Here is a 25891-nt window from a genome sequence, read left to right as displayed (position 1 = left end):
CAGTTAGCAGCCAAGCGCATCAACCGTTTGTAGCACCCAGGAACTCCATGTAATACGCTAGTGATTCTCAACGAGGTGTGAAGGTGGGTTGGAATTTCTGAGGATTCCGTGTAGTTAGAAGCAGCACACTGAATTTACCTATCGCTTTAGTAATGCAAACTCCAGTAAAGAAAGCTCACCACAATCATTTAGGCTCATGAAAACACAGAATTGGGAAAGCTTTACAAAGAGTGTGTGAACTGTGAAAGGTAATGAACACTGTCTCGTACTAAAAGCAGTCACACTGTGCAACTTAATATACAAGTATAGGGTTTTAAAAGAACTTGGCGATATTTTAATCCCAATATCTGATTTTACAAAGGAACTGAGAACAGTACTTAAATCATCCCTAATTAAAAGCTAATGGGAATAGAATTGAATTATTTAAAATCACTAAAGTAGCCCTGAGTTCAACAGGGATGTGATTTTCAAATTGTTGAATTAAATATGTAGCTATATAGCATATAAAATGATAAGCATGACACATATGGGGTATAAGAAACTTAATAAGAAGGTGGGGTTACCAGTTGCCATCAAGTTCATTCCAACTCATGGCGACCCCATGATGTGTCAGAGTAGAACGGGGTTCCATAGGGTTTTTAATGGTTCATATTTTGGATGTAGGTAGATTTGAACCTTAAACATTTTGGTTAACGTTAACAATTTGCCCCACCCAGGGACTGACTGATACGCATAAGTACAGACTGATAATATAAGTAGGCTTTAAAATAGCAGATTCACTTTTAAGAGGTAATGATTATATTACTGAATTTGGAATCCAAGTAAGTTTCTGATCATTTCTTATTATTTACATCTGTTGTTAAAGATAGTAGGCATATCCTCCCTTAAGGTGTGTAGTTAAAGAAGAGGCACTGAGCTGGAAGGCCTATAGTGTAATAATTAGGGGAAGAAAGAAAATTGAGTTGAGTTTGAAGTTATCATCTGGGTAGCCTGTAGCTTTATAGTATAAAAAAAAACAAAAAACCTAGTGCCGTCGAGTCGATTCCGAATCACAGTGACCCTACAGCGACTCTATGAGCTTTATAGTATACAAGGATCTTATTTCCCCCATGTCAAACTTCCTTAACATTTTTCCCCCTTTGGCTTTTTCCAGGCACAATCATATTCCCCTTTCTCTTAAGAAATGTGTTAACGTGTTTTTAATGGTAACCAATTAAGTCAACAAAAGGATCCACTGGAAATCCTTCCTGGATGGCAGAGGATAATATATATCATACATAATATTTTCCTGAAATGTGTTGATGGCTCCATTCTTTAGTGTCATTTCCCTTATTTTTAAAACGGTGTATTACACTTTTTTTTTTAAAGCCTTTTTTGATTTTGACAGACCCATGGGCTGAATCTGTTTCCAAAGTGTACTGTATACTTAAAGAAGAATGTTAACTTATGTCATTGGGGGTTTAATTTACAACAGCAATGACAACAGCCCCATTTATTAATGGCTTACAATGCTCCATGCACCTTGATAAATGCTTTATGTACATTATGTCTTTTAATCCTGATAACAGTGATACCAGTGCTAGTTGCTGTTGAGTTGATTCGACTCATGGTAATCCCATGTGTGTCAGAGTAGAACTGTGCTCTGTAGGGTATGGTTTTCAATAGCTATGGCCTTTAGGAAGTAGGTTGCCAGGCCTTTCTTCTAAGGTGCCTCTGGGTGGATTCAAACCACCAACCTCCAATTAGTAGATGAGTGTTTAACCATTTGGGACACCCAGGGATGATAATAATGATAGGGGGATGTTAAAGATGTATCCAAGGTCTCACTAAGTTCAGCAGTGAGGCAAACCATTGCTAGCCAAAGCACACGCTACTTAATACTAATGTCACATTATATTCCTAAACATTTAGTATGAATTTATCTATGTAAACAAAAATATAAATAACATCACATCTAATAGTGAAACAACAATGAACTAAAGAGCACCCTACAAACATATGAGTTACTATAAGAAATGACTTAGCTTTAGGATTTATGCACAACATGACTGTGTACCTAATTCACTAGATCTGTGAAAACAAAAATTCATAGTATATTTAACTATCAATCTCCACTTATTGGGAGGAAGGTACAATTCTTGTCTCTTGCCAAGTTGAAACAACCATGAAGACCATGTGTCAGCACTGGTATCTCTGAACAATACAGATGTGTTTTCGACAGACGGTTGTTAACACGAGTGCGCCAAACAGAAGTTGCTATTGCTTATTTGTTGTACTGCATAAAACTGCAGCCAAATCTTAAGGCATTGGGGAGAATAAGGCTCGTTAGTTGTACTATGGCCTTGTTGCAGTATTCAGGCAATGAACGGTTTCTGAACTAAGGGAAGCAACTGTCCATCTGTTGCTGATAACGTTGGGTAAGTTAAACAGCTCTAAAACTCTTTAGAAATGAAAATGACAGAATCAATTGTTTAAGGGTTATTCAAATATTTTCAATAAAATTAAGAGGCTGCACCATGTTAAGAAGGCAAAACTAGTGTGACTGTTTCTTAAACCTATTTCAGCAGGACATCAAACCTAATTGGCTGGAAGCTAAAGCTGGCTGACAGCAGGGACAAACCCCTCAAGGCTGTTTGTGAGGAAAATGAATGGCTACATAGAATAGGATCGGTCCAGTCATTAACCTAATCTCCCGCACTGCTTCCTCCTGATGGTGCAATCCCTAAAATTGTTACCACAGACTGAGGTACGTTCACCCTAGAGAAGAGTCAACCCACAAAAATCTTTCCAAACTCTGGACAATGCAGGATTATTTTCATAGCTATGGAGAAAATTGCCATCAAAACACATGTTTTGACCAAAATTAGAAAATCTGGCCAGAGAATTCTGTTCCCAGATTTCTTTATTATATAAAAATAAGGCCACGTACATTGTTATCAGTTTGTCATAATTACCTGAGATCTGTTCACGTAACTTTTTCCTTAAGAGAATATGGGTTAGGTTAAAAAAAATTGGAACTTTGGTGAGAGCAATTGCTTATCGCATACCAGAGATGTAAGGAGGTTATTTTAGGTGTGTGCTCATTTCCCTTATTTTCTATTTCTTTACCATAAAACACTTTTTTTTGTTGTTGTTATTTTTATTTCTGCACCTTCCAGAAAAGTGAGCTAAGAAGGACATCATGTATACTTATATATTATTGGGTACAAATATTTCCTATCCCAACTTGATTCAGAGCTATGAAAAATACACCATGCTTTGGGATAGCTTACATTTTTAAATAATACAAAATATAAATAAATAGCTTTATTTTATGACCAAGTATGGTCAAAACTTTTAATATTGAAGTACATACCCTGGAGCATGTAAAAACACACATCTCAGCTATGGTAACTGCGGACCAATGCCACATTTATCATTATCAAGGGGAGTTTTTATAGTTGGAATTGACTCAATGGCACCTAACAACAGCATATAAGTACTTGGAATGCTGGTGGTGCAGTGGTTAAACAGCTTGGCTGCTAACCAGAAGGCCAGCAGTTCAAATCCACCAGCCACGCTCTGGAAACACTATGGGGCAGTTCTACTTTGTCCTGTAAAGTCGCTATGGGTCAGAATAGATTTGATGGCAATGGGTTAATATAAGTCACTCAAAAGACACAGTAGTTAAAACTCCACTAGTAATTTGGCACCTTTTGAACATATGTAATCATGTGTGAACTTTAAAATTCAAAAGTGTTTAAAATTGTTTTATTGATGTACTGTAGATATTTACAAGATCTTAATAATATACATTTTATTTCTTTCCAAACAAGTCTGTATTAAGAGTGTGTCTTGAGACTGGGGTCTAGAGATCTTATTTACAGAGAATATTTTGTTTTCAAAAATCTCTCAAAGACTTATGGTTTCATTCATCATATAAGTGACTGAATAGCAAAAGAGTAAAAAGTCACAAGTACAACTGGCAGAAAATGGATGCTAGGTTCTAAGACTTGAATTCCTCTGGAACTTAAACCTGAAAAAAATAAAAACAAAGGCATCTTTAGACAGAGTAAAATTGCTTGGTAGATTAATTCTTCAAGATCTTATTTTCATACTGTAATTTCTCACATATTTTATTATACTTTTTTCATTTACAATATATTCAATTTAGGAAGTGTTTTTGTTTTACGTGTAAAAATGTAAAAGAAAAATGCCTACACTGGCCAGATCTTAAAAGGGCAAATTAGAGTTTGACCATCTCTGGGCAGCAAATGACTTTCACTTAGCTACAGCTTCAGGTGCGAGTGATTCAGGAGCTAGTGATTCATCTAAAGCAGAAATAGTACATTATTATCATGTGCTAACTCTGAATGGTGTTGGCTGCTTAGAACATTGTATTGAGAAGGATTCTGAAGTGTGGCTTATCAGTATGAATGCTGTGGTTGATTAGTAATGTCTGCCATGAGTACAGGAATGGCAATATATCTACATGTACTTCATGTTTGTTATTCCTGCTCTAAGAGACATGTAGTTACCAATGGGGAAACTTTGTTTTTTTTTGTGCAATAGAAAGAATAAAAAAATTATGTATCGATGACATATAGTTGTTTTTTTTTTTTTTAGATTCAAATGAGGAAACATAAAAGTGTTAGTAATACTGTGTATAAATAAGCATGTCACAAACTCAAGGGACTGTTATCAAGAAAAATTAGATCATTACCTCTTGCTCACAACTGAAAAAGGCAACACGGGTCTTTTATTATTTTTTTCATTCAACATTTAAACAAGGGGTTGGAAAGTTCCGTAGCACCCACGTTTCTTGTTGCAGCTATCCAGATTCAAAATTTACAGTAGCAATGGTGACTCAACTTACTTGACATTTTTGGAATCCTAATTTCCTCACTGCTGCTTCCATCCCCACCATCACTGACCGTTCTTATTTCAATCAAGTAATCTTCTTCAAATGGAACCAGAAGCTCGGCTGATGTATTGTTTGTTTCCAATATATGAGTTTTACTTTGTCGGTTTTGCCGGTACAGAATCTGCATAAAATGGTGAACCAAATTAACATGGATTTGTTGCTTTTGTAAGGTTTGGAAACTGTTATGGAGCATTTAAAGCATATTATTATAAAGGCTACACTCCCCAGATGGAAATACCAAGTGATGAACCCAAACCCACTTTCATTAAATTCAGAGCTGTTCTTGTTAAGCAACCAATTTCATTTTTTGGCCAATGCCCCTGAAATGAGGGTACAGTAATTCCCCGGAATTACGAATGTCTGACTTACAGACAACTTGTACTTGCCGTTTAGTGTTATGTAAATTTGCCTTCTCTTTGAAATGGTTGAACCAACCCCTACTTGCAACAAATTCTTCATAACAATCACCTTCACTTTGTGCATGCATAGCTTTTAAATAATTGAAAAGGCTTCGAGCCTTTTCTTGCACTAAAAAAAAAAAAACACTAAAGTAAGGCTAAATAAGAACCATATCTACAATAGCTTCAGCAGGTTCATTTCAGTTTAAACTCATGCTGAGAATTTGCATTTCTAACAAGTTCCCAGGCCATGCTAATGCTTCTGGTTAGGGACCAGTTCTGAGAACCAGTAGTAGAGCAGTGCTTCTCAAAATTTATTATACGTAAGAATCACCTGGGAATCTTGTTAAAATGTATATTCTGATTCAGTATATCTGAGTGGAAATGCAAATTATCAGAAGGGTTTCTGACTGGAATGAACTGATTTGAAACCCTGGTACACATCTGTTCTGACTTGCCTACTTTACAAACTCGACTTAAAGACACAGGAAGGGATCTCATCTGTAACTCAGGGACTTTGTATGGATTTATTTCTATTAATTAAGTAGCTTAGGCTATTATTGTCAGAGCTTACTGTAAAAAGTCACTGTTTAGTTTGGACCCATTTCAAATGCCTGAATATATGGCTCTGCCAAGAGATGATGTCCATTAACACTGATGGAAATGATTTGCTCTGGGTTCTTGACTACACTCTTGTTAAATTCCTTTTACGTTCTTTGAAGATCACATCACACTGCAGCCTAAGTTCTAGAAATTCTATTTGAATACATTCCCTAACCTATTCTTATCTCATATCTACTACCTACATAAATATCACTTTTTAATGGCAAAGAGAGTCACTTGAAGAAATATAATTGCATCTTGTAAAGCTTTATTTTCTGATGTTCCATGATCCATTGCTAGACCTGTGAATATAAAACCTTTTTCAACTAAGAATTTGTAACTGACAATGTTAAATGTTTTTGAAACTACGTTTTGAAAAGACTCCTATGCTCCCATGTACATATAATTTGTTTTCTATTAGATTGTGATATTTCCTGTTTCTTTCAATATAACTGATAGGATTAGAGGGGAAACTAGATGCTCACCTTGTAGCCCAATACTTCAGACTCATTTTCCATGGTTTTTACATGCTCCCAGTTCAAGCATAATTTAGAGTTTGTCAGTTTCCAGGCAATATTTGCTGGTGGTTGACTTGGAGCTTTAAAAAGATAATCATAAGATCCAAATGAATATTAATTCTTTCATGGTTACAGCCTTACTTATCTAGTGCTGCTATAACAGAAATACCACAAGTAGATGGCTTTAACAAACAGAAATTTATTATCTCATAGTTTGTTTTTGTTGTTAGGTGCTGTTGAGTTGGTTCCGACTCATATCGACCCTATGCACAACAGAACGAAACACTGCCCGGTCCTGAGCCATCTTCACAATCATTGTTATGCTTGAGCTCATTGTTGCAGCCACTGCGTCAATCCATCTCATTGAGGGTCTTCCTCTTTTCCCCTCACCCTGTACTCCGCCAAGCATGATGTCCTCCTCCAGGGCCAAATCCCTCCTGACAACACGTCCAAAGTATGTAAGATGCAGTCTCCCCATCTTTGCCTCTAAGTAGCATTCTGGCTGTACTTCTTCTAAGACAGATTTGTTCCTTCTTTTGGCAGTCCATGGTATATTCAATATTCTTCACCAACACCACAATTCAAAGGTATCATTTCTTCTTCAGTCATCCTTATTCATTGTCCAGCTTTCACATGCATATGATGCGATTGAAAATACCATGGCTTGGGTCAGGCACACCTTAGTCTTCAAGGTGGCATCTTTGCTCTTCAACACTTTAAAGAGGTCCTTTGCAGCAGATTTACCCAAAGCAATGCATCTTTTGATTTCTTGACTGCTGCTTCCATGGCTGTTGATTGTGGATCCAAGTAAAATGAAATCCTTGACAACTTCAGTCTTTTCTCCACTTATCATGTTGTCCCTCATTGGTCCAGTTGTGAGGATTTTTGTTTTCTTTATGTTGAGGTGTAATCCATACTGAAGCCTGTGGTCTTTGATCTTCATTAGTAAGTGCTTCAAGTCCTCTTCACTTTCAGCAAGCAAGGTTGTGTCATCTGCATAACACAGGTTGTTAATGAGCTTTCCTCCAATCCTGATGCCCCATTCTTCTTCATATAGTCCAGTTCCTCGGATTATTTGTTCAGCATACAGATTAAATAGGTATGGTGAAAGAATACAATCCTGACACACACCTTTCCTGACTTTCAGCCAATCTGTATCCCCTTGTTCTGTCCAAACAACTGCCTCTTGATCTATATAAAGGTTCCTCATGAGCACAATTAAGTGTGCTGGAATTTCCATCCTTCACAATGTTATCCGTAATTTGTTATGATCCACACAGTCGAATACATTTGCATAGTCAATAAAACACAGGTAAGCATCCTTCTGGTATTCTCTGCTTTCAACCAGGATCCATCTGACATCAGCAATGATGTCCCTGGTTCCACATCCTCTTCTGAAACAGGCCTGAATTTCTGGCAGTTCCCTGTTGATATACTGCTGCAGCCATTTTCGAATATCTTCAGAGAAAATTTGCTTGCATGTGATATTAATGATATTGTTCCATAATTTCCACATTCAGTTGGATCACCTTTCTTTGGAATAGGCATAAATATGGATCTCTTCCAGACAGTTGGCCAGGAAGCTGTCTTCCATATTTCTTGGCATAAACGAGTGAGTACATCCAGCGCTGCATCTGTTTGTTGAAACATCTCCACAGGTATTCCATCAATTCCTGGAGCCTTGTTTTTCGCCAGTGCCTTCAGAGCAGCTTGGACTTCTTCCTTCAGTACCGTCAGTTCCTGATCATATGCCACCTCTTGAAATGGTTGAACATTGACTAATTCTTTTTGGTATAATGACTCTGTGTATTCCTTCCATCTTCTTTTGATGCTTCCTGCGTCGTTTAATATTCTCCCCGTAGAATCCTTCACTATTGCAACTCGAAGCTTGAATTTTTTCTTCAGTTTTTCAGCTTGAGAAACTCCGAGCGTGTTCTTCCCTTTTGGTTTTCCGTCTCCAGCTCTTTGCACATGTCATGATAATCTCATAGTTTAGGAGGATAGATATCTCAATTCAGAGTGCTGGCTCTAGGGGAAGGCTTCCTCTTTCTTTCTGTTCTGGAGGTAGGTCTTTGTCTCTTCTGAGCTTCTGCTCCTGGCTGATCTTCATATGGCTTAGCATCTCTCTTCCCTCAACTCTGCTTGCTTGCTTGTCCTAATGTCAAGAGACTGACTCAAAATACATCCTACACTAACCCTGCCTCACTAGCATAACAAAGACATCCCATTCCCAAATGGGATTTTAACCACAGGCACAGAGGTTCAGATCTACAACATGTATTTTTGGGGGGACATAATTCAATTCATAACAGTTACTATATGAACCATCAACGTGAAAACAAAAAATAAACCGTGGATGATTAGAAAGAGTTATATGTTTTCAGTGGCATTTGAAATATATTAACTCTCATCAGGGTAAGCAAATTCATTCAAATTCTGGTTATTTGGGAATGTCTTCATAACAAACTTATATGACTTGTGTCATGTCCAGTATTAATTTATTAATCATTGCTGTTGAGCAATATTTAAATAGATGGAGGGCCCATTGTCCTGTGTTCCATTTGGCTATCAATCAATGAGCATATCAAGCAAATCTTGGCTGAAAGCCTTTTATATCAGCATTTAAAAAAAAAAAAAAAAAAAACATTGCCATCGAGTCGATTCCAACTCATAGCAACCCTATAGGACAGAGTAGATCTGCCCCATAGAGTTTCCAAGGAGTGCCTGGTGGATTCGAATGGCATGCGGATTCAGCATGGATGTGTTCATTCTTAATAGTCTTTTGCTTTTTAACCTTACATTTGTTAGATCTCTTTAGCTGTAACACAATCAGATTAAGATATTTTAAGCAGTATATTGGTAATAGATTGTTAAGGCTATAAGGGATTTTCATAGAACACATGGCAGAATGCATCAGATCCTAAGCAAGGACAAAGGAGAAAATGCAAAGGTCCAAGGAGCAATCTCTGACTCTTTCTCACAGCAGTGTTTTTTGCAAGGTTGTATTGCTATCTCTCTTTTTCATTCTCAGTTCACATGGCAGAAAACATGACTGCCACCATACCTGAAGTTTTAAGCCATCTGTAGTTCAAAGATTGTTACCCCAAGCTGGAAATCTCAGGTGAGAGGTGATGAGTGGCTTAATTTGGCCATGTGTCTATCCTAGCCCGACTAACTGTGGCCAGCCAGTGAGAAAGGCAAAAGCCATTTCAAATAGATATAGCTGATGGGAACCAAGAAAAGGGAAAATCATTACAAACTGGGTAAACATTTCAAAAGGTGTCTACTCTAAATCCAAACTGTAGCTTTTAGTTTCCTGAAACTATTGTTGTCTGGGAGGGCAATGATGAGAAGTAAGGGAAAAGGGATTTAGAATTAGCTTTCTAAAATAATAAATCTAATCCAACTAGAGAATTTTACATACAAGAAAATCAGAGTCGAGTTTGGGAAGCCACTCATCCCTAAGCAGGCAGTTAATGATTGGCTGAGACAAATCAGAATCCTGGTCTACTGGTTTCCCATCTAGTGTTTCTCCATGACAACATGCTGGTTCTCAAAGATTTGAGTCCAAACGATTATTTCTGAGATTAAAGAAACTGGAGAGATTAAAAATAATTAAACTGGAAAGTAAAGGCAAAGATAAAACTGCCCAGGAAGATGTTTTTGGCATCTTACTTGAATTTGTAAGGCTGAATGAACATAATATATAACTCATTATAACACTGAAGGAAATGGAAATGATCTCTTTCAGGGCCCTGATTCAACTGCTATTTCATCTCTTCACGGAAAGATTCACCTCTTGCTGCATTCAGGGTACCTTGCATTGCATTAAACATTCCCTTGCTTCTTCAGACATATTGGGATATCACTTTTGTTCACCCAGCCACTTACACCAGAGTTGGTACATGACACCAAAAACCCGTTGCTGCCATTTCTGATTCATAGTGACCCTATAGGACAGAGTAGAACTGCCCCATATGGTTTCCAAGGCTATAAATCTTTACAGGAGCAGAGTCCCACATCTTTCTCTCACGGAGCGGCTGGTAGGTTCGAACCACTGACTTTCTGATTAGCAGCCAAGCACTTAATCACTGCACCAACAGTGTTTCTCTTTTACCAAGTACAATGTCATTTTCCGGAACCCCTAGTGGCGTAGTGGTTAAGTGCTATGGCTGCTAACCTAAGGGTCAGCAGTTTGAATCCACTAGACGCTCCTTGGAAACTCTATGGGGCAGTTCTACTCTGTCCTATAGGGTCGCTATGAGTCAGAACTGACTTAGCGGTACTGGGTTTGGTTTTTTTGGTTTTTCATGTCATTTTCTACAGAAAGAGAAATAATATTCCCTCCTATCGCTAGAAAGTGACATCATGGATGGTAGAGGGTTGAGGGAAACCCTCAATGCGATGAATTGACACAATAGCCACAATAATGGATTCAAACATAATAACAACCACCTATGCTACCATAAGGCTCAATTAATATTTTATTATGGATTTATCACACTGAATCATAGTTATTCTTGGCTGTGTGTTTCTATTCAGCTCTAAATTACCAGCCCCTAGCACAGTGCCTGTAGCCCTGGTGGCACAGTGACTAAGAGCTCAACTGCTAACAAAAAGGATAGCAGTTTGAATCCACCAGCTGCTCCTTGGAAACCCTATGGGGCAGTTCTACTCTGTTCTGTAGGGTCACTAGGAATCAGAATTGAATCGACAACAATGGGTTTTTTGATTAGCACAGTGTTTGACTACATACACTTACATACTATATACACAAACAATTCATATTTGTTAAATAAATGGCTTTGCAGATTAGAATGGTTGAAAAAAGAAAAAAAATGTTCAGAGTCCTGTGTGATTCTGTCAGGTCATATTGATTACGTATTGGGCTGTGGGTCAATCTATGAATGACACAATATGGTCACCCCATTCATTATGTTGTCTAACAAACCAGGCCAGTTTTCATTGCCAAATCCACACCAATCTATATGGATTTTTAAGATGGACAAGCAAATTGGATTGCTCATGCCCTAGCACAATTCTTGGCAATATAAACCCAATGATAACTAAAGGCCAGAGGGTTTTGCACTTAGTAAACACTCAGTGAATGCTTGTCAGTAAATTTATTTCTGAAAGACTGGATGGCAACAACAATGGTTTCATAACTATTCTCCCTCAACTTATCCCCAAAGTGCCTTTTCTAACCTTTTTTCTCAACTATAGAAAATACTAACATTCTTAACAGGATGTCAAAAGTCTAATATCTCGTATACTCTTTTTGACACATTTTTTTTTTATCTCTGTGTTCTTTAAAACCAGCACTCAAATTAGCAACATCATACAATCAATACAGAGCAAACATAAATTCACTCCTTTGCTGTCTTTGACAGCGATGAATTCTGAAGTTTTCCTCTATTGCTGTGTTTGCTTTCTTTTTTAATTTTAGTGAAAAGGTGCTGTTTTCAACACTATGAATCCATTGATGAAGCACCATGCTAGGGGACAAAAGAACAAACTTCTACCAACTACGTGGACAAATTTGTGAACTTGATGATGACACTTACCCTTAGTATTTGTTTTCTCATCTACCAAAGCAGAAGTAAAATATTTTGTGGACATAAAATGAGAATAGTTCTCTCAGGAATGAAAATCTCCATACTTTGGAAGGATAAGCAAATTGTATGGATTACTTAGAATGCTTTACTGCTCAGTCTTGGACTTTGTATTCAGAGAGACTTGAATCTGTACCTAGCCTATTCCAAGAGGCCTGATTTCCCATTGTTGAAATGAGAGAAATAGGACCTACATTTTAAGATTTTAGCTTACGTAAAATACAATAGGAAACATTTCTCATTTGGTTAGTCATGACTCGATGGCACCTAACAACAACAACAACACGTTGAAAGCTCGATAAATGTTCATTCTCTTTGCTGAGTAGCAGTTCCCTAGTCTGCTGTTATGACATTTTTCAATTGTTTTGAGAGTGGTTTGTTACTAAGAATACAATTTTAAAGTTTGCAAATGATTCCCTTCTTAAATATAATTGGTGTATTTTCAAGATTATTCCCGAATAATATTGTCCTTTCTTTGGTTCCTTATGTGAAAAGGAGATAAAGAGGTAAGTCTCAGCTAATTACCTGGGAAGCTCTCATAGTCTATATAGCCTTTCTTATCTGTATATATGTTGTGTCTCCAACGTCAATGATTTATGTCTAGTCCCAGTAAAAACCCAGGGCCATCGAGTCGATTCCGACTCATAGCGACCCTATAGGATAGAGTAGAATTGCCCCATAGTGGTATACTGTATATATAAACCGAAAAAGAAAAAAAAAACCCAGTGCCGTCGAGTCGATTCCGACTCATAGCAACCCTATAGGACAGAGTAGAACTGCCCCACAGAGTATCCAAGGTGCGCCTGGTGGATTCAAACTGCCAACCCTTTGGTTAGCAGCCGTAGCACTTAACCACTATGCCACCAGGGTTTCTCATATATACACGTATATATATGTTTCTGAAGACTTTAGAAGACCCCTACCTTTATCTGTACTCTGTTAACAGTTCTAGCTTCATGAGTTCAATGTGGTAATTAAACTTGATTGTAAATAGACATGAAATTGAAATTTCTATTACCTTAAAAAACCAAAACACTGTAACATAATAATATGGAACACATGCATGGATGTTTGTACCAAATTGGTCAATGGCCAACAAACAAGCACTTTAATATTTATTTTTTAATCCTTTCAGGCAATTTCCAAAGTCTAAATAATTTTCTATTAATCGAATGGCAGTACTGCATTAAACCAGCCCTGCACAGCTCTAATGGTTTCCCTGTGATCAATTTTTCTGTAGATGGCATTTATATTCAATTGTAGTTCACGCTGTGAACTCAATTCAAAAACAACTTCTTATGTTGCACTTCTAAGTAGCAGCATGGGGCTGACATTTGGGCAAGAGAGAAAGAACATAAGTGCAAGATGAAATAAAATCTTAATGCTTCCTTTATGTCTAAATATGGATTGACTGCATATTTACAGGAAGAAGGAATCTAGTGCAGAGCACTAATCAGTCAATGTCAGGGGCCAGAGTCAACCAGAATTTGCCAACTCTGTTACTGGGTCTGACTCTCTGTAAATAAGCAATGTTTTGTTTTTGTTTTATTATTCCTCTTGGGATTGATGTAAATATTTTTCTCTCTTTTAGTTGTAAATCCTAATTCCATTTATGTGATGTCTGTGTGCATCACAATATATTTGTAGTATCCCTCAGTTTTCTTTTTCCAATACATCAGTTATATGGCAATACTAAGCCTCTGTACTAACAGTTGAAACACTAACATTTATTTTTAAGAAACTACTATCATCATCATAGTCATAAACAGATACTGTTATAACAATCACTTTTCAAGCTTTACATTCTCTGCTTTTTCTGTGTAGTGGTCTGTTTGTACTATTACCTTTTTATCTTAGATGACATCAAAGGCCCTCCGTAAAGGCCCTCCTTCTTAGGTATTTTCTTCATCATACTTTTTGTTAATTATTATTATTTTATTTCTTTGTACTTTTACTTGTCTCGATTTGCCTCCCCACTAAAATAGAAATTGGTTGAAGAGAGAGACTATGGCCGCTTTAATCTTCATGAAGCTCTCAGCATCCAACCCTTTGCATGGCTCATGGGAAGCACTATTTGTTGAATGAATGACTGAATCTCCATTATTTAAATAAAGAAAAAAGGCTGTCTTCTGCTAGCTTAGCCAATCAGAACAGGCAAAGCTTTTGGTAACTGTGAGCCGTGTCTCAGATTGAAAATCTAGACAGTGGCGGTATGAAAGTGTGATGGATGCCAACACTTTGTGCTAACACCACGACTCAGATGTAATTTTGATGCCATCTCAAGGACATGGAAAATCAAAGCTAGATTTAGGGCTAACACTTGAAGTCAGGGCTCTCCTTAATGTTTTATTAAAGCACTTTTGTCTTTGCTTTTGATGTCCTTCCATGACCCCTGAAGAAAAATTTTGCAACAAATATATAAATAAAAAAGAAAAAGGCATACTTTGTTACATTAAAAAAATGCAAAGAGAATAAAATTGTCTTAAAGGTGGAATATAATAGTACATGCTGTGCGCTCAGCTGTCTGTACGTTAACCTCTTGGTTACCTCGGTGTTCATAATAACAATAGTTCTTAGAGCAAACTCTAGAGGTAAGTATTGCCATTTCTGTTTTTCAGATGGAAAAAAAAATGGATTCGGAGTTTTCAGATAATTAGGCCTATCACATAGCTAGTACATGGCTGAACTGGGATTCACATCCAACTTTGTGTCACTCTGAAATCCGTGTTCTTTTCATTATGCAATACTGTCTCACAAGGGCCAATGTTATGGGAAAACCCAGAAAATGCAAATATGTATAAAAGGGGAAACTGGGAAAGTGATAGAGAGGCAGAAAGGGCATTTGACAGTTTATAGGTATGGCTGGGGCAAGGCAAGGTGGAAAAATACATGAAGACAGATAAGTAAATATTAGACTTTAGGAGCTCAATAAGTCTAGTGCTGCCAGGGCTAGGTTAATTAGGCAAGGGATAAAAAGGAAGTTTGGGACAAGTTGTGAAGGATCTAGTATACCTTTCTTTTAGCCTTTGTTCTTGGGAATAGAGTGGTCAACAGAATTATGGAGGGGGGGGCAAGAGGGAAACGAGCTAGTTTCAGGAAAAAAAATATCAAGCAGTTTGAGGTTTGGACTGAAAATTTGAGAGCCCGGAGGAAGAGCAACTAGTTAGATGTTTAAAGATGAAGACTCTAAACTAGCTCAGGGGTCATAAGAGGAGAAAATTTAATCAACTAGACAGCAACAGGTTTAGTTTTGGTGTGTAGTGTGTCAGTCTAACAGGGGGCATAAAATGTTTCTAAGCACCTGTTTTCTAATATCTAGGTGTTAAAGTATCAACCTCCTTCATTTCTCATAAAAATTAAATGAGATGATTTATGTAGAAATTTAACAACAGGGCCCTGCACATAGAAGTGCTCAATGAAATGTAATTGTGATGGGCAGAATAAGGGGTCCCCAAATATGTCCCCCTCTTAATTCCCAGAATCTGTGAATATGTTATCTTGCATGGAAAAAGGGACATTGAAGATGTGATTAAGTTAAGAATCTTGTATGAAGAGAGTGTCCTGAGTTACTCAGGCTGGCTCCATGTACTCACAAGGGATCTTATAAGGGAAAGAGGGAAACAGGAGAGTCAGAGAAGGAGATGTGACAACAGAAGCAAACGTCTGAGTTGGAGAGGGGTTTGAAGATGCTGCACTGCTGGCTTTGAAGATGGAGGAAGGGGTCACAAGCCAAAGAATGTAGGCAGTCCCTAGAAACTGGAAAAGGAAAGGAAATGAGCCTCTGGAGAGAGCATGACCCTGCTGACACCTTGATTTCAGGCCCATAAAACCCGTTTCTGACCTCCAGAACTGTAAGATAATAAATTTTCATTGTTTTAAATTTATGGTGATTTGTTAGAGCAGTGATAGGAAACTAGTAGAGTTACTCTTTATTTTTACAATGCCAGTGATACAGAATGTCAAAAGAATGAAATTAGAGACTTGAGTGGTACTCAAATACAACGAAATGAAGACAGATATAACCTCATTATTCCCAAAATTCTTGTTGGTTATTTTGGTAATGATACTGATGCGTACAGGCTGGTGCAAGCCAAATTCAAGAAACATTCAAACAGGTTTGTCATAAAAATGTTTAGAAATTACAAAGGTTTTTTGTTGTTGTTTTGTTAAGAAAGAAGATGGATGCTCAAACACTAACCTCCTTTCTAAATTTCTTACTCTCTTCTCACTTTTCCTCAGCAGATGTATTTTAGTGTTGTATCTTGGGTTAAACTTAAAACAACACAAAACGTTGCCATCAAGTTGATTCCTACTCATAGTGACCCTATAGAACAGAGTAGAACTCCCCATACGGTTTCTAAAGAGCGACAGGTGAATTCAAACTGCTGACCTCTTGGTTAGCAACCTGAACTCTTAACCACTGTGCCACCAGGGCTCCTGGGTTAAATTACAAACAACAACAACAAAAAACAAAACAAAACAAATGAAACTCATTGCCATCAAGTCAATTTCGACTCATAGCGACCCTAAAGAACAGAGTAGAAGTGCCCACAGGACAGAGTAGAACTGCTGCATAAGGATTTCAAGGAGCGCCTGGTGGATTCAAACTACCAACCTTTTGGTTAGCAGGTGTAGCTCTTAACCACTATACCACCAGGGTTAAAATACTCCTTATTAAATAAGCTTTTGAAAAGACACATCCCCTACTCGATGATGAGGCTGTGTGGGTTAACCCTGAGGCAAACCATCAATGATGTTCTTGGCATCCAATCCAAATTCAGGCAGAGTAGGTTAGTACAAGTTAACATGTAGTTAATTTAGCTTACTTGAAAAACGAAACTAGCAAATTCAGGTCACAGAAATATATATTTGAAGTAAATAATATGTTCCTTTTTTCAGGTTCAGTCCTCCTAAAAACGTCAATTTGATTACATATAATAAAAATTAACCTGAGTCTTCGCTCAACAACTGTACCAAATTATCAGTTTGTCAACATATAAATCTATGCTTTAAAATAATAATAATATTGTGTTTTAGGTGAAAGTTTACACAGCAAATTAGGGTTCCCTTTAACAATTTTTATACAAATTGTTCTGTGCTACTGGTTACAATTTTTACAATGTGTTGGCATTCTCATTATTTCCATTCTGTTTGTTCTGTTTCTGTTGATCTAACGTCCCTTCCCTTCCTTGCCTTTTCATCTTTGCTTGTGGGTAAATGTTGCCCATTTGGTCTCATATAGTTAATTATTTAAGGGAGCACATTATTCATGGGTATATTATTTATTTTCTAAGCCACTCTGTTATTTGGCTGAAAGATGACCTGCAAAAATAGCTTCAATTCCCTGTTCAAAATTAGGCTTAGGGTGGTAGTCTAAGGGGTTCCTCTAGTCTCTATCAGTGCAGTAGATCTGGCTGTTTTTAGGAATTTGAGTTTTGTTCTACATCTTTCTCCCATTCTATCCAGGACCTTCTATTGTGTCCCAGGTCAGAATGGTGGGTAGTGGTAGCCGAGCATCATGTAGTTCTTCTAGTTTCAGGTTAGAAGAGGCTGTGGTTCTTGTGGGCTATTAGTCCTCTGGATCGGTTTCTTCTTTGAGCCTTTGGTTTCCTTCATTCTCCTTTGCTTCGTGTGAGTAAATACCAATAGTTGTATCTTAGATGGCTGCTCTCAAGCTTTTAAGACTTTAGACACTACTCACCAAACTAGGATGTAGAATATTATCTTTGTGAACTGTGTTATGCCAATTGACTAACTTATCCCCCAAAACTGTGGTCCCAAGTCTTTTAACCCAGTAAACCAATCCTGAGAGTTGTTTGTATATGTCTAGGAAGCTTCTGTAACTGTGCCCCCTATGGTTTGATATATATGTGGATATATATGCAACACACACAAACGTATATATACATATGCCTACAGATACACCTATATATGCACCTGCATTTACTCACATATTCCTTTTTTACACATCTTTCTGCACATTCCCATGCACATATTTTTTGTTTGTTTTTACTGCTGTTGCAAAATTGTACCTGTTAAAGCATTTTTTCTCATATACTTCTTTTAGTCTTTATTTACCTTGGTCGGATTGTACTGACTTCACCTATACTTGGCCTTGCTTTTCCCATCTCCAGAAGTAACCAGTGTTTACTATACAAAAAGCGATTCCCCCTTCCTCTTCCTCTTATCCCTGGTAACCGTCAAAGAACTTCGCTTTTGTGTACATATCTATTCTTGACTTTTTATAGTGGGACCATACAATCTTTGTCTTTTTGTGATTGACTCATTTCACTTAGCATAATGTCCTCCAGATTCATCCATGTTATAAGATGTTTTAGGGACTCTCCATTATTCTTTGTATTTGCAGAGTAGTCCATTATGTGCATGTACCACAATTTGTTTATCCATTCATCCATGAATGGGCACTTAGGTTGTTTTCTTCTTTTTGCTGTTGTAAATAATGCTGCATTGAGCATAGCTATGCGTATGCCTATTCATGTCACTGCTCTTATATCTACAGGATATATATACCCAGGAGTGGGATTACTGTGTCATAAGGTATTTCTATTTCTAGCTTTTAGAGGAAGCACCATACTGTTTTCCATAGTGGTTGTACCATTTTACAATCCCACCAGCAATGTATAAGAGTTCTGATACCCCTACAACCTCACCAGTATTTGTTTTCTGTTTTTTTTGATCATTGCCATTTTTGCTGGATCAGATGATAATTCATTTTAGTTTAATTTGTATCTTTCTAATGCCTAATGATCACAAACATCTTTTCATGTATTTGTTGGCCGCCTGAATGCCCTCTTTGGTGAAGTGTCTGTCCATGTCCTTCGCCCATTTTTTGATTGGACTGTTTGTCTTTTTGTTGTTGAGTTATGCTTTTTTATAAAGAATACTGTCTTTACATATTTCTAAACAGTCTTGATTTTTCTTAAGTTAGAAACTGAATCATACACAAGAGTTTTTGTGCATTTGGCATCTCTCAATCAGCTAGAACTAAATGTCTGGGCAATCTTAAAATCACTGATGGATTGGAGATTTTCAGATGAGTTGAAAGTGGCTAGACTCCAGAAAGGCCGTGGAAGCAAATCATAGATAGAGGTATCTGACAGTGACTGCACTGATTTAGTCTACGTGGAATAAAAAAAGAAGAAGAGAACTATATCTCTAGCCAATCAGTTTTTGAGGAAAACTCACAGCCCAGGCTGTGCCAGACTGTGCGGACTGGAAGAAAGCTGGTTCAAGAATGTAGGTCCACGTATATGCTAAACTTAAAATGGATTAATCTTAGAGCTTTTTGTCAGTTTGTTTGTTTTCCCTCTTAGTCATTCCATGATACTTTGTATTTTCCAAGGTGCTTCTATACTTACAACTTGATGTGCCTCACAGATAATTTGGGAAGTTAGTGAGGGCAGAAGATATTTCCATTTAACCGATAAGAAATTAGAGAAATAGAATGTCTTGTCCTGTTTCAGCTCCTGAGTCTGTGATGTACCTAGAATTGGAACATAGGACTCTGGCTGCTTCTCTGGTGATGTAAACATAACTGAATAATGCACTCTATAATCAAAGACCTATTAACTTAGATGATTTCCAAGTTCTTCACGGACATGATGAGTTTATATGTAAGGGAAAATAACCTTGACATTCAAAATAGCCTTGATATTCAAACTCTTCTCAACTACCTGATCTTTCCCAAAATAGAGGAGAAATACTAATAGAGCATTCACAGGTAAGCTGTATTTTTCCTGTTTGTTAGTGGCAATCTATTCATGTCTTAAATGAAACCAGTTCCCATAAAGTCAATTCCAAATCCATAGTGGGACCCCATGTGTATCAGAGTAGAACTGTGTTCCACAGAGTTTTCAATGGCTGACTTTTCAGAAGTAGATCACCAGCCCTTTCTTCTGAAGTGCCTCTGGGTAGACTCAAATCTCCAACCTTTCAGTTAGCAGCCAAGTGCATTAATGTTTGCACCACTAATGTTTGGACTTCCTATTCATGTCTTAGTCTTTTTCAAATATAAGTGAACATATTTGTTACTCTCTGTTCAGCAGGATTCAGAGACCCAAAAATGTGTTTTTAAAAGCCTACTAACACTAATAATTTTGTTTGTTCTACAATGTACAAAAAATATATAAATTTTATGTGATTATAAAAAGTATATTACACAGATATTACTAAGTAACGTCTAATCAGACCTTTCTCTATTATGTGCTTCATATTACAGAATGTTTATATTAACACCCCACTCAATCAGAAGGTCAAAAGCAGCAACCATCATTCATCTATTATTAAAAGGATGTTTTCTATGTTAAAGACACTTGGGTAATCATTAAAGAAGATAAAAAGTAGAAGCAAAATTAATTCTTGCACTGGTGGGTAAGATCTAGATATCTCAAAATGCTAGGATTACATCAAGGTACAATCTAGGACTGTACAGTGATTACAAAATTAACAACACAAAACATTTACTGAGCACATACTAAGGCATGTGCTAGGTGTCTTCTATCAATTATTTCTTTCAACCCTGAGCAAAACCCTGTCAGCATATATATGTTGTTGTTGTTAGGTGCCATTGAGTCAGTTCTGATTCACAGCGACCCTATGTACAACAGAATAAAACACTGCCTGGTTCTGCACCATCCTCACAATGGTTGTTATGCTTGAGTTCATTGTTGCAGCCTCTGTGTCAATCTATCTCATTGAGGGTCTTCCTCTTTTTCGACGACCACTTGACCAAACATGACGTCCCTCTCCAGGGACTGGTCCCTCCTGATAACATGTCCAAAGTATGTGAGACATAGTCTTGCCAGCCTCACTTCTAAGGAGTATTCTGGCTGTGCCTTCTCCAATACAGATTTGTTCCTTCTTTTGTTCTTTCCCAACACCACAATTCGAAGGCATCAATTGTTTTTTGGTCTTATTCATTGTTCAGCTTTGTCTTCTTTATTCATTGTTCAGCTTTCACATGCATATGAAGCAATTGAAAATACCATGGCTTGGGTCAGGTACACCTTAGTCCTTAAAGTGACGTTTTTGTTTTTCAACAATTTAAAGAGGTCTTTTGCAGCAGATTTCCACGATGCATTGTGTCATTTGATTTCTTGACTGCTGCTTCCATGGCTATTGATTGTGGATCCAAATAAAATGAAATCCTTGACAGCTTCAACCTTTTCTCTGTTTATCACGGACCATCACTTATTGGTTCAGTTGTGAGGATTTTTGCTTTCTCTATGTTGAGATGTAATCCATACTGAAGGCTGTAGTCTTTGATCTTCATCAGTAAGTGCTTTAATTCCTCTTCACTTTCAACAAGGAAGGTTGTGTCATCTGCATAATGCAGGTTGTTAATGAGTCTTCCTCCAATCCTGATGCCCCATTTTTCTTCATGTAGTCCAGCTTCTCTGATTATTTGCTCAGCATACAGATTGAATAAGCATGATGAAAGGATACAACCCTGGCGCACACCTTTCCTGACTTTAAACCATGCAGTAGCCCCTTGTTCTGTTTGAATGACTGCCTCTTGATCTATGTACAGGTCCCTCAGGAGCACAATTAAATGTTCTGGAATTCCCATTCTTTGCAATGTCATCCACAATTTGATATGTAATTTGTAAGTACTACTTTTTCTTCATTCTACAGCTGAGGAAACTGAAACTCTGAGAGATTAAATAGCCATCTAAGATTCCAAGCACGAAAGCCCAGCTTTTGAACTCAGGTTAGTGGAGAGAATCAGAGCCTAGGCTTTTAAACAATATACTCTTGTGCCTTTCATCTACAGAGTACCTTCTCCTTTGGGGATTCTAGAAAGAGCATGTCAGTTTATTTTGATCATTTTCAACAATTACATTTAAGGAACAGATCAATTAACCAAACAAACTAGGCAATACCAAGATAAGGTAGGAAGAAAGAAAGAGAGATTAAGCAAAGAAATATGTTTGTGTTTATAGATGAACCTTGGTACCCAGAGTGTGATGTATACTTACGAGACTTTTTGGTGGTGACATTGACAGGGGTGCTTGAGGGCCCTGTTCCAGCAGTATTGTAAGCTCTCACAGAAGCAAAGTAGAGTGTATTTGCCTTCAGCCCTGTGATGTTTTTGACTGTGACATTTCCACTAACTCTAATTTTACCAATCATGGATTCTTTGGAGTCATCTGTCCAGTATAACACCTGATCATTAAGAATAAAGAACAAGCAAGTCATTGTTTCCCAACAACTGGGATATGAGAAGGAGACAGAAGCATAAATGGCAGAATATTTTCTAAATAAAACAGGTAAACAACAGCAAAGTAATCAGTCTAATACATATAAGGAGGAAATAAAAATACAAGAGGTAAATACAGATTCATAATTTAAAGAACTGGGCATTTTAGATTATTGAGATAAAGTATTTCATGATATATATCTAAAGAAGACTATGAGTCAAACCAAAACAAGATTCAAACCATTAACCAAATACGTCATTTATAAGGCTTTGCTATGGACATTTCTTCCAGAGTTCTTTGAATCACAGTTTAATTAATCATTTGCTTTACACTGATACCTTCCTATGCATTAGCATTGCTTTAGGCTCATTGAAGAGAACAAAAGAAAATAGAGCTTGGTGCCTGGCCTTGTAATCTAGTTAAGAAGTTAGAATATTTATGTGAAAAAAACATAAGATGCTTTAGAAAAAAAAAGATTAAAAAAACGCTGTGAGTTTTTAGAAAGACAACACTGATGAGTGATCAGAAAAGAGTTTAAAGAGAAGTGGAGACTGGAAATGGATGTTAAGAAATAAATATCAGATAAGTGGTAAAGTACTCCAGGAATGGAGTAGTAGAACTATCTAACATAAAATAGAACTTTCTGTTTGAACCAGGGGGTTTATATTTAAAAAAAAAAAAAAAGTACTCAGCAAAATTAAGGAGGTTTAGAATCATACTGTTTTTTAAACCCCAAAATAAAATGAACCACTTTATCCATTTTGTGAATCACTAAATTTGGAAATTAAAAGAACAGTAAGAGATTAATAATTCTCACCCCTTAACTTTATGAGAAGGAAGGCCCACAGATGTGAAGTGTTTCGCTTCACTTTATATAAACTGTAAAGAACAGATTTAGGAGAATGCAGGTTTTTTGTTTTTTTTAATTATCTCTTAACTAGACTCTGCCTTTTCCAAATGACTACATCTTTTCAAATCTTTCTATAGTTTGCAGAGTGGGTTTCACATTGAAGTTCTTCTATGGTTTGAGACATTGAAAATTAGACAGACAATTTTCTCTCTCCAAGAAGCAAATATGACTGAAATTTAAAAAATTAGATAAGGTCATCATCAGCTGATCACTTCTAAAATGGTTGTCATTTGTTAATTTGCTTGCTTCAGATCAATTGGAAAGACCCTCCTCCTCTTATTCTCCTCTTAGCTAAGAAGCAGGTAGGAGTGTAGGACTGAGCAGGTGTCATTGTGCAAACAGCTGCACAATAAGGGTAAATGAAATTGATATGGATTACCTCATAGCCCAACACTCGTCCAGTGTTTCTATTCCAGTCAATAGCATTCCAGGAAACCTCCATTTCAGAAGCAGAAACACTCTGGACAGAAGTTCCTCTCGGGGCCAGTCGAGGTTCTACCATGCAGAGAAAGATATAACCATCTTTAGCAGAGTGGTTCATGTAAAACGGAGCTAAAAAATGCATACTGTATTGAAGAAAATCATTCCAGAGCTGACCTGAACTTACCATCTTCCCCAGAGTAGACAATGGACGCGGTACTCAGGGATCCTTCTCCTTCATTATTATATACGCCCACTTTGACTTCAAAGGGAGAGAGGGGAATGATGCTTTCATTTCTGTAAATGAACCTTGATGATTCCACAGAAAGCACTCTTTCCTTGGTCCAGGTTGTTGAGCCAACTGGCCGAAACATGACGATATATCCAAATCCCTCACCATTCTGTAGTTCTTCTGGAATTGACTTGGGCAGAATGTGATCAATCATTAAGTATTTGCAAAAATGTATCATTGAGCTTTATATGTGTTCATTGATTTTTTTTTTGTTTTTGTAGAGACAAACATGGGTATTTACCCTGTTTAATGAATTATTGAAAAACATAATATTTTATTGGAATATCAGTTAGGAAAATGATCCCAATTAAAGGTACTCCGAGAAACAGTTGAAGCTTTTAAGTGGAAAATGTAAAACAGGCTTTACTATTTTTATATCTTTCTCCATGATTATTCATAAGTTGCAATAATAAAACGGTTTAGAAGATTGCAAGTTTTTATGTTAAAACATAATTTTGATATAAATCTTTAAACAGCATAAAGTTAACTTATTAACCATTTATTTTAAGCCTAGATATGTTTTACTTTCAGAATATTTTCCAACAAATTCTTGTAAGCAGTGAATAATATAATTCTTGCATAATAATAAATGCACTAAGACATATAGGGTATTTTTTTAAAAAAGCATAAAGGACTTCTAGTATTTTTTAAACATACATATTCACTTGTAGTAATAACAACATGTATTTTTTCTAAAGTATGAATAGCTAACTCCCACAGAGACCAAACTGTATAAAATACCTTTAAAACCTAAAGTTATTAAAATTACAAAGTAGAAATATATATATGCTCCCCCAAATGGTGCAGATATTAAAAATTATATATAATCATAGGACATAAGCAAATGAAAACGAATCTGTGGTTTGAATTTAGACCAATATTCCACCTAATTACAAGCAAAGTGTATAAAAGAATTAATATAGTTTATTTTGTTTTTCTAAAGGAAAATGAAACATGCTTTTCTATTTTTCTCTCTAAATATTTACATAGACTAATAAGGGCATACGTGAGTCCCTCATGCACACAACTCCATTTCTGTGATTTCCTTACCCATATTGCATCATTGTATCACTGTATCCTGCCATTTAGACCACATCTGGTTACCCAACTGTGGCACCAGAACCAAAGGCAGCCATCTTGGTCAGTATCTTTGAGGTGTTCTGATGCAAAATCTCTGTACTCTCTAGTGTTTAACAGACCCGGTCAGTTCCTTTGCTTTGCAAAGTTTGTGTATGAGACACAGAGGAGGAAGCCAAAAAATAGATAATATAAATCAGACATTAAGTAGAAGCTATGGAGCCCTTGCGGCATAATGGTTAAGAGTTCCTGCTGCTAACCAAAAGGTCGGCAATTCGAATCTACCAGCTGCTCCTTGGAAACACTCTGTCCTATAGGGTCACTGTGAGTCTGAATCATTACGACGGTAACTGGCTTTATGGGAGCAGTGAGGCAGTAAAAGCTAGGAGGAAACTGAAACTGCAAATTAGAGAAGACAAGTAGCTGAGTAGGAAATTGGATGAGTAGGAAATTGGAAAAATAGGAAATGAGAAGAACTGAGTCAGAAGCATGAGCGACCATCCAAACTGGAGCTGGATTACCAGAGTAGCTGAAGGCAACTAGAGCTACTGTGCTGAGAATATTCATGGATGACATTCAGTTTTTCATTTGACCTGTTGCTTGGTTGCTGAGACTTTTTTTGGTCCTCATTACTTCCATTGTTGTTTTAAAATAAATCCCCATTAACTGAGATGACCCAAGTCAGCCTCTGTTTCTTGTCATGTGAAACAATCTAACAAAAGCAAAAGTGAAAAGAGGAAGAAAAATACAGGTCCTGACATCTGTTAAAAGAAAATGTTTCCTTGCATTAGTTTCTCTTCTCTTATATGTGGAGGTCAGAACTAAAGTTAATTCTGAATGGGATGTAAGAGACTGATTACAATTTAAGCTACTTGCTAGAAAATTTGATTTGTTTTGGAAGCTTCTTTGATCTCAGATTTAATCAGGATGGTTAGTCA

At 36.9% G+C, this 25891-nt stretch overlaps 1 protein-coding gene across 4 annotated transcripts in view; it reads right to left on the bottom strand.

The window, feature by feature from the left end:
• Positions 1 to 3914: 3914 nt before the first annotated feature.
• CNTN6 (contactin 6) overlaps positions 3915 to 25891 on the bottom strand; it is a 230578-nt gene continuing 208601 nt past the window's right edge. For all 4 annotated transcript variants that reach the window (XM_049863033.1, XM_049863034.1, XM_049863036.1 and 1 more), the window contains 6 exons: positions 23772 to 24006; positions 23544 to 23659; positions 22033 to 22219; positions 6390 to 6502; positions 4856 to 5024; positions 3915 to 4015 (listed from right to left, as the gene is read on the bottom strand). In XM_049863033.1, the coding sequence (XP_049718990.1) occupies positions 3915 to 4015; positions 4856 to 5024; positions 6390 to 6502; positions 22033 to 22219; positions 23544 to 23659; positions 23772 to 24006 (921 nt within the window). The remainder of the gene's footprint in view (positions 4016 to 4855; positions 5025 to 6389; positions 6503 to 22032; positions 22220 to 23543; positions 23660 to 23771; positions 24007 to 25891) is intronic.

This window comes from Elephas maximus, chromosome 20 (genome assembly GCF_024166365.1).
Source record: "Elephas maximus indicus isolate mEleMax1 chromosome 20, mEleMax1 primary haplotype, whole genome shotgun sequence".
Classification (NCBI taxonomy): Eukaryota; Metazoa; Chordata; class Mammalia; order Proboscidea; family Elephantidae; genus Elephas; species Elephas maximus.
The sequence above is the reverse complement of the archived record's forward strand: the minus strand, read 5'-3'. Positions and strand labels throughout refer to the sequence as shown.